This window comes from Trachemys scripta, chromosome 2 (genome assembly GCF_013100865.1).
Source record: "Trachemys scripta elegans isolate TJP31775 chromosome 2, CAS_Tse_1.0, whole genome shotgun sequence".
NCBI lineage: Eukaryota > Metazoa > Chordata > Testudines > Emydidae > Trachemys > Trachemys scripta.
Window position 1 is genome coordinate 77015009 of NC_048299.1, and position 14699 is coordinate 77029707.

Genomic DNA, 14699 nt, shown 5'->3' on the forward strand with positions numbered 1-14699 from the left:
ATAGGGCCTGGAGTACACGGTCCAGGGAGGCAGAACCAGCTTGTTCTACCTCCAGGAAGAGCAAGGGCTCAAAATAAGCCTTGGTTTTGAGACCTTTGCAGTGATGTTGAAAGTGTAGTTGAATTAATGTGTTATATCCTGGTACATTTAACTACCATATCTTGTTTTCTAAGGGAATACATACAGCAACAAATGATGCTCATATATATTGTATACTTGGGGGCAGGAACAAAACTCAAGGCTGGGATTCATAGTCTGTTACTCATTTAAATGCTTTGGTAAAAAGTTTTTGCACTGTAGCTTCAAGGATATTCACCATTTATGCACCAGCTTATAAAACTAGCTAGGAAGTGAGACAGGAAGCGTTCAGACCAGGGCTAATGCATCAGCACCAAAGCCTAGTCTAAAGAAACAGCCAGGGAAGCATGACTTAAAATAAGAACCCATATAGCTCTCCATAGTACCCCCATTCCACGCACGAGCTGCCAAATATGAAGAAAGCCTCAGGACAAAGCTTAAAATACATGGATCATCTTATGGAAAGATACATTAGAGGAGTACAGTGCAGCTCAATGTGTCAGCTAAGTAACTTCTGGAAGGGTTTAAAAGGGTGAAAAAAGAGTAAAAGGGTACAAACAACAGCACACATCCTTAACAGAATTAAGGTTTGGGCTTCATGTATTAAAACCAAGCCTGAATATCACTTTCCCCACTACACCTCTACCTCGATATTCCGCTGTCCTCGGGAGCCAAAAAAATCTTACTGTGTTATTGGTGAAACCACGTTATATCGAACTTGCTTTGATCCGCCGGAGTGCACAGCCCTGCCCCCCCGGAGCACTTCTTTACCACGTTCTATCAGAATTCGTGTTATATCGGGTCGCGGTGTATTTTACAATCCAGCACCCTGGTCACTGAAGAGACACTTGAACTTCTCAGAACTGGAATGCAAATTATTTTTGTTTCACCATGTTCAGAAGGAATTCAAGCATAAATTCATTGTTCTGTACTTACCACTGCTCCACCATTTCTTGCCATTGATTACATAGCTATCTCCATCTCGCTGAATGCTGCATTCCATGTTGGTGGCATCACTCGAAGCAACATCGGGCTCTGTACAAAACACATTTATGAGCATATACAATGGTTTTGCAGTTAGATCCATTATTCATATATTATGGGAGGGGATTACAATTACTTTTGGTTTTGTTTATACAAACGTCATACAATAAAAAACTGGAGCCAAGGTAAAAGAGGTGGGGATAAAAAGTGTAATTCAAGGCTAAAGCAGAAAACATGGACACTATGCTCTTTAATAACCTCTCAACACTTCTGGACCAAGCATTTCAAAATGCAGTCGTAATTAGGGCCATGTGGAAACTTTCGTGTCGTCATTGGAAAGCTACTGTTTGCTTTGAAAACAACACAATTGTAATGTTCACTATGAAAATATGGGTTAAAAAGTTATTAGAGCTTTAATTATAACATTTGTCTGTTTAATTGTAAGACTGGATAAATTGTAAGGGCCCTGGATAAATAATTATTAATTTCAAGAGCCAGTCAAATTTGTTGTTTTTAAAACCCTGTGTGGACTTGTTCTGGTTTATCTCACAGACCTTGGCTCAGGTTTTCTGCTCATCCCAGTCATTGCTGGAGACAGGGTACAGTCAGGGAGCCAGTTAAGGTGCCTTAATTCTCAAGCTGGTCCCAGGATTAATTGGTAAGTGCCAGATGCAGGCAAACCCTATTTTAGGACAGGGTGGGATTGTATAAACTCTATGCCATCTGAGAACACCCTCATGACAAAGGAATTCTCACCTGGTGAGACAGATTCTTTCTGTACCCTTTGCACTACAAGAGAGCAGAGCAGGGGAGAAAATCTGGGTCCTTCTCTTTCTCTACATCCTCCTAAAGCTAGTGACCTTGGAGATCTTCACCGAATGTTATCACTGATAGAGTGACAGCCTTTCATTTGCAGCTCCTGCTGTTTGGAACAACCTCCCTTCAGTCTGCTTCATCAATATTCTATTTCCTTCCAAATCTTAGGTGAAAACACCTCTTCTCCTTTGGGAACACAGCAATAAGAGGTATTATATCCTAGCCTGTTATTTAAACTCCTGCTGACTTGCAGGAGGCACTTAGCACTTTTCAGGATTTGGCTCTAAACCTGTGGACCAAAATTTTCAAACTTGGGTGCCTAAAGATACTCTCCTATATCAAAAGTGCCAGTTTTTCCAGAGGTGTGCTGACCACCAGCAATTTTCACTGAGAGGATAATTTCAGGCACCCGGGTTTGAAAATTTTGGCCATAATGGACAATGTAAACCCAAAAGGAATGATAAGCAATTGCTATACAGGAAGTGCATCATGTTTTGGTGTTGATTTTCTACATTACACTTCACAAACATAGGAAAGATTTGCAGATGGACTGTCATTGATATTTGAAATATTACATAAGCACTATTAGCTGCTGAAGTGGTACCATATTTAGCATATTTACAGTGTTCCATCAGTGATCTCAACGCACTTTACAAAGGAGGGTAAGTTTACTGTATGTCCTGTTTGCATAGTAATTTTGTTTGGCTATTAATAAAAAAGCAAGAGTGAAGATATTCTTATAGCAAATAGATTATTATTAATCTTAACTATGGGAAATGGCAACTACTGTGACTATGGGGACTAAGGATCTTAGCATCTTGCAGAATTAGACCCTCTGGCTGTCGATAGCCCATAGAGAGGTTCAAAGCAATGGTGGAATGCAAACGGTATTAACACATAATAGCTTGTGTTTTTGCACCTCTCTGCACTGATGTGAAACATGCAACAGGGTGGGGGGGGCAGTTTTCAACTGCAGAAACATTTACCTGTCATGCAGAAGCAAGAACTAATTTTCCCTTGAAGAAGAGGCTCAAGCCACTGTTTCTTTTGCTCTTCAGACCCGTACAAATGCAGGACCTCCATGTTTCCAGTATCTGGGAGCAATCAGAATGTTTCTTTTTGCAATACATAGTTCATACAGCATAAAATGTTCACAAAATGGTGGCTAAGGAAGGGGAGGGGGGAAGGTTTGCTAACCTGGTGCATGACAATTGAAAATTTCTGGGGCAAAGAAGCATTTTCCTGTCTCCTCTGCAATTAATGCATAGTCAACCTGACTCAGACCACTGATGGCTGGCAGGAAAAGGTTCCACAGACCCTCTGCTTTGGCCATTTCCTGTCAGAAGACATAAGAGCAACGCACAATGAATCTTTATTCTGAGATTACATTCTGATTCAGTAACCATCTCACCTCCCTCCAGTCAATCTTGCTGTCCCAACTACAGTTCTCCTTTCCTGAGTCTCTATATTCCATTTTTTGGCATAACATTGAGGCTTCCGCCTCACACTCAAGCTCTCCCTAACTTTTTCCATGTATACATCTCTCTCAACCTCTCTCACACACTCTCTCCCTTTCTTTGTTTCCTTCGCCTACTCCTGAACTACAGGACTTCTACCACATAGCCACATAATCCCAGAATAACCACCTAGGTAGCATATGCCAAGCTTCCACACGCTCCTTCAAAAGAACAACTGTTAAAAAATCTGCTTGCTCCATGAAGTATTCTGGCTAGAATGGCGATAACTCACTGTGTGCACATGCATGTATGTGTTTTGGTTTGTGCGGTAGTATATTGTTTTCCTATTGTGCTTTTGGAATCTATGCTATTTGAACGAGGAGATGTATAACTGTTTCGGCACACATCACCCCTGTACAAGACTATGCTGTTTTGTGATGGTATGCTCCAATCCCAGGACAAGGAAAGAAAGGAGCTCTCCCTCCCTCTCCACAGTGCTGCAGGGCCTCCCTTATCATGGGATCAGGGTGCCCCCTAAAGACACTGTGAATACTTTATTTAAGCTTTATTAAAAATAGAGAACTGGAATATAGATTAGCAATGTGTGATGTGAATTCTATTCATGTCAACATAACAATTAAAACAGTTTCAAGTATAAGCACAGCATTTTCTAAAGTGTGTGTGTGTGTGTGTGTGTGTGTGTGTGTGTGTGTACGCGCTCATGCCTGCATATGTGCTGGGGTGGGAGAAGGAAGGAAGGAAGGAAGGGAAAGGCTCAGGGCTTGTCAACACTATGCAGCTTTTAGCGATAAGGCTGTGTCGACACAGCCTTGTCGCTAAAAGTCAGTGTGTGTAAATGCTCTTTTTTGGTACTTTGTCGGCATTTTTGCCCCGCGGGCAGCAGAGCATTCCTGCGGACAAAGCCGCGTTCACACTGCCACTTGCATCGGCAAAACTTTTGTTTTGTTGTTGTTAACTATTTCACTGCTCAAAGCATGTAAGAAAGGAGATGAAGAACCAATATGAAGATTAACACAATCTGCTCTGAGACTCCACTCATACCGTAAAAAAGTCTAGATGGAGTACCTGGGCTAAACAAACCTTAAACAAGGTTTAGGGTTAGATATACAGAGACCTCAGCCTGGCAAACACACCATTAAAATCCTTTTAAGCTTTTATTAAAAAGATATAGAAAAGCAGGACAAAAATTTAAAGCATTTGGAATGTAAAGTAAGGTTTTCATTTCAAGAACAATCCTTATTCCCTTTCTCTTTCGCTGGAGAGTGTCTTTAAAAGAAAAAAATAACCCTTGTTTGACAGTTTTTAAGATAGTAATAAATCTTCTTTTTTGGGGAAAAGAGAAGTTAGTTGAGACAAGCTGGAGCTGGCATTGCGGTTATTAATGTCTGATTCCATTTCCTAAGAAGATAAACAAGCCAGACACATAGAAAAGAAATAGCAAAGATAGAAAATGCATCTTCTATCTCTGATGTTGAGTCACTTGCAATCTCACTGCTGGAAAAATACAGGTACAGCACACAGTGTTATCAGCCACTGTCACAGGCTTTCAGACGTATGGCAAATATGCAGTCTTGGCCAACTAAGCCAGACTCTTATCAGACAGAAGGAAAAAGGAGAGAGTTAAGAAAGAGATAAAATAAGGCAAGGAAGGAAAAGGACTTGGGGGGGATGGGGCAAGACAAAGTCTCACACTGCAGGTGATGATTGGGATTTAGCTAGAGCCAGCAGAGATGGCAATGTCATCTGGCTCCCTCTCTCTGGCCTGCTCTGGTTAGGACATTTCTCAGGGATTAGGATGAAGAGGTCCAGGGACCCATGAGACGGCGGGGGTGATAGCTATAATGGTGAATCTCACTTCAGCAGCCAATATTTCCTCCCAAAGTCTCTTCCAAAAAGGAGTGATGGGTGGAACAGCCCGACCTCTTATTTTGTTCACCAATTAGGCCTATTTTCTGACACATCATTTTGGTTCAATGATTTCTGGTTCCCCTCATCTCTTGATGTCAGTCCTTGAGTTATATCAGTAGGCTTTTTTGTTTGGACTAATTCAATCTGTCTCGCTTTTGCATCTTTCCCCATCAGCATTTGTTGTTATGGGTTATTGTGACCTCTTCTGAAATTATGCTCACTTCTTGGAGTTGAGTTCACAATTAGGGTAAATCTGTAGGCCCAATTATCATAGCACCACCATATGGCAGGATTGTAAGGGGCACAAATGGTTTTGTTTTCCTGAGCTTTCAAAAGCTTGGGAAATACTGTATTACCATGTGTATTTTTAAACTGCATTTCCTTTTTAAAAGCTTATTGTATTTTATATGCATAAGAGAAACATGATTATCTAAAAGGTAAACTACTCTAGGTAATATTTGCTTAGGCAATTGCAGCAACTCCCTCATTTCCATCATCACTGCAATACGCAGGCAAACATTCACTTTGTAGTACCTTCAGTTTCTCAATCACTGAAGGTTTCGTCCATCTGTCCAGTGAATTTTCATCCCTGGCATAGTACTCAACCACTTCCTTAAAAACAAACAAACACACAATAAAAAGTAATAATATATGGTGTCTTCTACTACCTCTTTACCAGTCTCCACAAACCACAATGAATTCCTATTAAATACTAGAAGTGCATCTTTATTGTACAAGAGTATATGTTAAATAGTTAAAAACAAAAAAATTAAAACCCTAATTGCAATCTGATTATGTCTCACACATATGAAACAGGTTTAAGACTCCTCATGAAATTTAGCCAAAACAGCACTTCACTTCAGATATAAAAGTGACTCAATACTATTTAAAACACCTTACGGTGTTTGAAGTTCAACATTTTCTGAAGATCTGAGTAAGCACTTGTCATGACTAGTGATCTTGAAGGGTAATTGTATATGAAATTAATGACACCATGATGAAATAATAACTACTATATAAAACTTAATGTATGATGACACAGCACCTACAGTACTACCAGTGCAATATTGCAACATGCAAGCTAGTTATCCAATTTTAGTATGCAACAAGTGGAAACATGAAGAATACAGCTGTTTCTCTAAATAACAGATGATCTTTTCATTGTGTACTCAGTCATCTGGAGCACTAGATATTAGCACTGTATACGGTTGTGCCCTTCATAGCAATCCTAATGCTAAAAGTTGCTCTCTATGGGACATTTTGAAGACTAATTTTTTTATGCACTGATTATATTTCACAGTTTTTAGTGCTTTTTATTTGGGGATCTCAAAGCACTTTCAAACAACTTTTGGGAGGTTAAATGACTCATTATACTGAAAGGTTAAATGGCCTATCTAAAGCCACACTGTGAATCAGGTTCAGGAAGAGAATTCAGGAGTCCTGACTTCCCAACCCCAGCTGTAGCAAACAATCAAAAACAAACATACATTTCCTTTAAAGGTTTATGTAGGAAACTTTCAATATTGTTTTTTTAATAGTTAAACAGACATTCTTTAGAACACGTTTTTTCCTGGAGAGAAACAAAACTAGTTGTGACCAAAAGATGGCTGTTTGACCTTTGACAAAATCTTTCAGAAACAAGAACTCATCTGGAGCAGGTACATTAAGAAATTATCTTGTTTTTCATAATTATGGACCTCTCTGGCCATTTCCACTATCAGCTTTGAAGCCTACATTAATGTCAGACACATCTAGGAACTGAGGGCATGTTGATATATTACAGAAGTGTACTTAATATCAGATATAAACAGCACTTTACCTTTCCCATAGCCCTTTCTAAAAAGGGCAAGGTTAACATTCCACCCAGGATGGGGGGGTAAGAACAGCAGCCTTCTTCCTGGATGACAAACAATCCTCCAATGCAATTCTTCCCTCTGGGACACAATCAAGCCTCTAACATTCATAGTAGCATATTATGACTCCACAAGAAGCAACATCCTATAGTCCTGGGAACTTACAGTCAAATACTTTACTGAATATTACATTAACTTCTAACAACATCACTAAAGCAGGACACCAACGTTTTTATCAAATTAACCTGGCTGCAAGGCATGTTACCTCCCACACACCAAACCAGAGACCAGTCTATAGAAAGTAAACAACTTAGCGCTGCAGGCAAAGAACAATCACGGGGACAAAATGCATATCCAAGTAGAGTATTAGTCAAAAAACTGCTTCTTTCAGAAGGCTTGGATCTTCAGACTTAATCCCAACAAGCAGATTGTCCTGAGGGTCAGAGCTGTTGTAAGGGAGTTAGTCACAGTGCATACTGTAATGCAATGATTAGTCATGATGACACATTAAACAAGGATAGTTGGCAATGATTATACCATAGTTACTTTCAGCTAACGATCTCAAAGCACTTTACAAACAATTAATTATCATAAAAAACTTTGTAAGAAGAGAAAAAAAATAGATACAGAGAGAGGCTGAGCAACATGCCTAGGATCACACTTAAGTCAGCAGCAACATTGGGAACTCAAGTATCAACTCCTAATCTCCTGCTTTCAACACTCCCTCGGAACTGAAGAACCATGAACCTCAAAAAGCTAAAGGAGAAAGAATCTGGGCCAGGATTCAGGCAGGCCCTGTATGGTAACACTGTGTGGACCGTCAACATCTTCCAGTTTGTGAGCTAGTCAGAGCGCAATAGCGCCTATCTATGTCCAACATCAGGAACCCCCTTTGCACTCCCTCACTACAACAGAGTTCTGTCTTTTCTCTACTGTGAAAGACACTATTGTATTTGTTATTAGTAGAGTATTTTCCTCCATTCAATATTCTTCCTTTAGCATTCACTACTAATTCAGAGACTGTACTTTGGTTAGATTTTGTTGCCAAGGCTATACTGATTTATAATGAGTCATAATCTGCAATCATCACTGACTGGACAAAATTAAGCTCTGTCTCTGTTCCTAAACAAAGTGAAGATGTGAACTGTGAAGTAAGCTCTGCATTTCTGCACAAACACACTCTACTTCCTGAAGAAAAAGCTTCTACCTTTTCAGCTGGAAACACGTGCTGCTTCATGAACCGCTTCACCTTCAGCAGAACCTCCTGGCCTTTTTTAGTCTGCTGGAACAGCTCTCCTGTACCGCTGGGTTGTGCGTCACTGGTGAAAGAAGTTCTAGGGAACAAAATTAAAATAAATAAATAAGGTCAGGTTCTCCTGATGTTAATACAAACTTCCTTACACGAATATATAACTATTTAAAGAAATATATAAGAAAGCTGTGAAAGGTTTGACCTGAGTTAGCCAAGCCTTTTAGGGCATATCAACACAGGAATAAAAGACCCAGGTCAGCTGACTCAGGCTGCAGGGCTGAAAAATTGCTATGTAGTCATTCGGGCTGCAAGGATTGAGGGTCCCACAGCTTGGACTACAGCCCGAGCACAAATGTCTACACAGCAATTTTTTGGCTACGGAGCCCCAAGCTCTGTGATCCCAAGTCAGTTCACCCAGGCCAGCTGGTTTTTTTTTTTTATTTCTGCATAGACATATCCAACAAGTGCTCTTACCTTTTTGAGAGCAGTAATCCCGTTTCTGCCAAGGGTTTCACCATCTCAGCGAACTCATAACTATTCTCTGCAGAAGAATTTCCAAGGAGATATCTAGCATAAACACCCTAAAACCAAATAAAATAGACATGTATGATTTAATTATCTGTTTAAAACTGGAGTCCCATATGACAGATAATCTGTGTGAAGTGGTGGGCAAAATTAAATTCATATATTCCCAATAAAAAGAAGTAGTCAGTGTTCCAATATAAAAGTTGGTCGCATTTTACTTGAATACATTAGTACTGCCATTGATCCTTTTCCAATCAGTAGTGATACTGAGACACAAAAAGAAAATACTCACTCCATTGTAGACAGACTAATGGTCCAAGTCTGAAGAACAACCAACAAAATCAACAGCACAAGTGACAAGTATTTACTGTGCAAATGTCAGATATATAATTATAAAAGTTGAAAAACACGTTCACGTGGGGCCTGATCTAGTGCCGGCTGATGTCAATGGATTCCCTTCTGTTGATTTCAATAGGCACTGGATGGGGCCCACAATGCTCAGAGTTTAAAAGGACAGTGTATGTGATTTTTCCTGAGGGACCCCCCCATCATCTAGCATCCATGGTGATCATATCCAAAATGAACAAATCTAAAAAAGGCTAATGTCTGTTTTAAAAATTCTGAAGTTAGCCATCATCTGATCAGTAGTTTTATAAAGGGAACAATAGCCCAAACAGCTACTAGTGACAGACAGCAAACACGCGACAGCTTTTAAAAGAATAAATAAAATTACAAAAGCTTTTCAACTTTATAACATTTCAATATTTTTTACATTTTTAATCTACATTACCAAACTACAGATATTTGTAATAAAACTATAAGAACATATATTAGGTATCAATGAAAATGTTACCTGGCATATTCCAGCTATTTTAAAATATGAAAGAGCAAGAAAGAAATTCAAGTTGGGTAAATCTGTGTTAATACCCCTGCAGCGGCAGTAAATTGAAATCAATTCTTCAAGTGATGGAATTCCTAGGAAAACAATACAGAATATTTAGCATGTCCAAAACTTTTCTCTTTCTTGGTTTTTAAATTCTAATTGACGTTTTACTAGTTATCCTGCTTGTTTAGTCTTACAAACTATATTCAATTTACACAACAAAAATAAACTAGTAAGTGTCACATACTGGTTCTCATGCACTAATATAATGCTGTTATATTTGGGAGCCAAACACAAATGGGGACTGTTCATATTCCAACCAAATATAAACAGAACATTTTTTGGGTCAGTAAAAAAATAATATTGTTGTCTTGTCTTTTAACATGAAGATTCAATTTTAGGCTTAAGTTTTCTGGCAGTGTCTCTAAGAAAAATAGCATTCAAAATATCTTTTCACTTAAAGGAATACTATTAATAACCACGTAAGTATATTGAAATATAGATTTCCTAGCTATAGTTTTCTAGAATGTAATAAACATGTTGTTAGTAAACTATGGAAGTTATTTACAAGTTTAGTATGGTATGGTTAATAGTTGTCTATCAACGGTTTATAAATATAAAAAACTAAATAGAAATCAATTTTTAAAAAACTAATTTCAACAAAATTACAATTACCTACAGTATCTCTAAAACTCAAGGTACCCCCTTGGCCTAACTGTTTAATTGTGTTAGGCCAGAAGTAAAATGCAGCAGTATAAGCTAAATCTGCTAAAAGATGCCCAGTGGTTGAAAGTTCCCAGTCCAGGACTGCCACAACACGAGCCTAAATAAATAAAAAAAAATATCAGATGAATGATAAAGGCAAGCAAGTTAAATTAACTACATCCACACATGCTTCCCATTTAGAAGACACATGACCCGCCCTTTGGAGCGTGCCCCCCCACTAAGGGAGGCACCAGTTGTATAGGGGGCACCCTCGGGGAGGGGGCGGAACAGGGGTGGGAAGAGGTGGAGCGGGGATGGAGCATTAGGGGAAGGGGCCTAGGACGGAGTTGGGGGTCGAGCATCTCCTGGGAAATCTGGAAGTCGGCACCTATGCTCCTAGGCACATGCTGGGTGATACCGGCGGCAGCAAAGGCACTGACCAGGCAGGCATGTGCAAGCCCTGGCCATGCCTGAAGAGCACACCCAGCAGTTCGCTGGGCACCAGCGGGGGCCCACTGACTGTTCTGCCCTGGGGCCTGGAATTGCTGTCAGTGGGCCTGTCTTACTTTCACAGGTTTTTTTTTTTTCTTCTCCCTTGTTTTTACTGAGATTGCATATTATATATTTAGACCTTTTTGCTCTGTGTTTGCACAGAGTCTATCACTATGGGGTCCTAGTCTATGAGGAGGGCTACCAGGCCCTATGATAATACTAATAATAATACCTATGATAATACCTGATCCCAAACCACCTGAAGTTAATGTGGAAGTCTTTCCATTGACTTCAGCGGGCTTTGGATCAGGCACTTAAGCAAATCAATGATACTTGAGCACATGCTTGACTCTTAAGTGTATTTTATGATTCCCTTTTTGAGCTGTATATTCCAAGTACAATAATGGAGCAGGATTGTTTGCACTGGGGGATGTGAAAATGGGAAGAGGGAAAAGAAGGTCTAATGAATCAGAGTTAGGTTAGTGAATTTGTTTTAAGCAGTCTTTAAATTTATCTCAAGAAAATTGTGCTCTGCAACACTTGTCAATGTCTATTATGAAGGTAGGAAAACAGTACAACAAGAACTAAGAAGTATGATTAAATATGTATGTATATGTTTGGGGTACCTCTCTTGGATGGAAAATGATGTTATCTATTCTAAAATCTCCATGAATCAGATTTTCTTCATTATCACCAGCTGGCAAGTTGTTCATTAACCACTCAGCCAGCTGGTTCATAGCAGGAATGTCTACATGAGCAGATGCATCATACTGTTTTTTCCAAGTTGTAACCTGAAAATATAAAGAACAAGTAAAACAACTGGGAAATCAAACATCAGCTATTTTAAAGCAGAACATTATACAGTTGAGGGAGCGAGCCATTCAAACTTTCTTTTTACTTGTTATAATTCAAAGGTGTTGAAAAAAATATTTGTCACCATATACCATGCCTTTTCTGTGATGGTCTTACTCTTCACTTTTATAATTATGGCTATGAATATGTAGCCAAGATGGTTATGAAACATGATGCACAGTCAATTTTTCCACTGGAAATAGAGACAAAGGCCATTGTTGAGATTTTCTATTCACCAGTAAACTTCTTGGCATTCATTTTTTTCCTCTGTCTCTTCTTGGAACTCTAGGCTGACACAGCCAATTGATTTTATTTAAAAGATAATAATACATTATGTTCCAGTCATAACTATGCACAGGTGCAGGGACACACTCATATGCAGCTAGTTGTGGGCCTGAGAATTAGAACTCTAAGGTGAAGAAATGTAACTGGCAGGAATATGCTTGATTCTGTTATTGCCCTATTGCATTTAAAATGCCATAAATGAAGACAAATACTGGCTAGATCTAAAGGATTTGCACTTACTATAATTTGTACATATGCATTCCTATCATGTTTTCTCTAGCTCTTCAGCCCACTATGGTCAGCTGCTCCAGCCCATTCAGTCTGCCCTCTATGTTCCCTTTTGAATGTCCACTGCTATGGTTTTAGGCCTGGTCTACACTACAGACCTATATTGGTATAACTACATCGTTCAGGGGTGTGAAAAATCCACACCCTTGAGCAACGTAGTTATACCGACCTAATCCTCTATGTAGATAGTGCTATGTAGGCTGCAGAGCTTTTCCTACCGACATAGGTACCGCCTCTCAGGGAGGTGGATTAACTATGCCGATGGGAGAGCTCTCTCCTGCTGGCTTAGAGTGTCTTCATTAAAGCGCTAGAGTGGCACAGCTGCATCAGTGCACCTGCACCAATGCATCACTTGCTCTTAGTTAACAAACCACATCCCACTGCACTTTTCAGTCTGTTGCTTAGCTGCTCTAAGCTTTTATTTCACCTTTGCTCATGGGTCTCTGTTTTTTCAAGCCCTCGGAGCTCAGTCACTTCCAGTGACTCACTCTGATTACAGCCACCCAAAGGACTCTGCTTCCTTAACCCCTCTGATACCAGCCAAGCTATTTTGATCTCTGTTCATTGCCCTTGGCCTTTAGATTATCTTAGAGATCCAATAAGGTACAGAAGAGAATTCAAGAAGGTTTAATAAATAGCAGAAAATTGCACCTCTCAATCTTTGGCCTTTGTTTCTATCACCAGTGGAAGGCTGAGTGCATATTTCGTTTCATAACCTTGCTATATGCTACAAAAGTAAGCACAACAGAAAATCAAACACCATGGATCAACTCCTCAGAAATACTGTTGAATAAGCTTTGATACTTCCACATCTTCACACTAAAACAAAAAGAAATAGTCACATACAGATTCAATTTCTGAAGCTCAGTAAACTTTCTCTGAAAAACAACTTAGGACCAGATTCTGACCTAGGCTGCACCACTACAGATCCGCAGCAACTCCCCTGAAGTTATTCTTGATTTATACTGGTGTAACATATCAGATTCTGACCCACTGGGAATACATGATTAAGATCCTTTCCAGCTTGTTCTAAAAGGGACAAAGCAAGTCCCTATATCAACTGGCACAGGTGATTCAAATTCATGAAAATTAATCTTGGGAGTGCTATTCCTGCTTCTGGATTTTGACAGTGTTGTTATACCCTGAGTAGCTCATTAGCTTTAAATCTGTACTAAATACCCTCTGGGAAGTGGAAAGGACACTGAAAGATAGACCTAATCTTTGTTGTATTTCAAATATAAATCCCACTGCACGTGTAATTCCAGATCTGGAGATGTGACACAGGTGAATGGATACTACAGGATGATAATAGGACCATAGACTTTATCAATGTGTTTATCAACACAATAACATATAGAGTAATTGAACTAATTATAAGATACTAGGTAAAGCCAAAATCTTGAGTAGCTTAAAGATGTTCGTTATTTTTAAAGACATTGATATAAAGTGTTGTAACCAAATGAATACAAATGAAACATTCAAGGGTATTACAAAGTAAGTGGCTTTTGAGACCATTACCTGCCTCCTACAGTATCCTGGTCCTCTGCCATATCCTTGGAGACCCAATGAATGCAAACTGAATGAGTGCAACCGGGCCAGGGTTTCTATCATAGCAACATACAAAGCAGATCGCTCTGCTGGACTGACTTCAGGTAGTGTGAGGTCTCGGAATATGCGACCCTAAAGACATCATAAATCAGATATTTGGTTGGATGGAAGGAGGAGGGGAGGGAAAGGTCACACAGCTCAACAGCACAAGATGCATATGATGTATTAACAGTCACTGCGTCAGTAATCTCTTCCTCGCCCATTTGTTTCTTGTCCAGGAAGGTCAAGGCACTCTTGCTCACTGAAATCCAAAAACTACCAATCTCACAGGATCTCCCTGAGCAGTGAATTTAATATATATCTTGTAGATCCTGAACTAGAACTCTAGAACCAGACACCCTCAAACTCTGAGGTGTGTGAAATCCAGATTGTATTTCTTGGGTCCATCTCAAATATTCTGAATCAAAATAATTCAGTGTATAAATTGAAAAACGAAATGATAAGCTCTAGTTTAATAAGGATTTTTCACATTTCAAAAATAGTTTAAAGTAATCCACTTACTTTTTTGGGGGGAGAGGGAGAGAAGGAGGGGCTATCATTTGCCTCTGTTGTGGGCCCTTTGATGTGGAAAAAAGGAAAGACTAGACAAATTTTTCTCTAAACCCACTCATTTCCAGCTAGTTTATGGTTTAAATAAATGTACACAGCTAATGCACTGACTAGGTTAATTTTTGCCAATTAATTGTGAAAGA

At 39.4% G+C, this 14699-nt stretch overlaps 1 protein-coding gene across 2 annotated transcripts in view; it reads right to left on the reverse strand.

The window, feature by feature from the left end:
• ACAD11 (acyl-CoA dehydrogenase family member 11) overlaps window positions 1-14699 on the reverse strand; it is a 56617-nt gene that overhangs the window by 32745 nt on the left and 9173 nt on the right. For both annotated transcript variants that reach the window (XM_034760927.1, XM_034760928.1), the window contains exons 4-13: window positions 13918-14079; window positions 11601-11765; window positions 10453-10600; window positions 9748-9869; window positions 8844-8950; window positions 8325-8451; window positions 5799-5876; window positions 3076-3214; window positions 2865-2972; window positions 1015-1113 (exon numbers count right to left, since the gene is read on the reverse strand). In XM_034760927.1, the coding sequence (XP_034616818.1) occupies window positions 1015-1113; window positions 2865-2972; window positions 3076-3214; window positions 5799-5876; window positions 8325-8451; window positions 8844-8950; window positions 9748-9869; window positions 10453-10600; window positions 11601-11765; window positions 13918-14079 (1255 nt within the window). The remainder of the gene's footprint in view (window positions 1-1014; window positions 1114-2864; window positions 2973-3075; window positions 3215-5798; window positions 5877-8324; window positions 8452-8843; window positions 8951-9747; window positions 9870-10452; window positions 10601-11600; window positions 11766-13917; window positions 14080-14699) is intronic.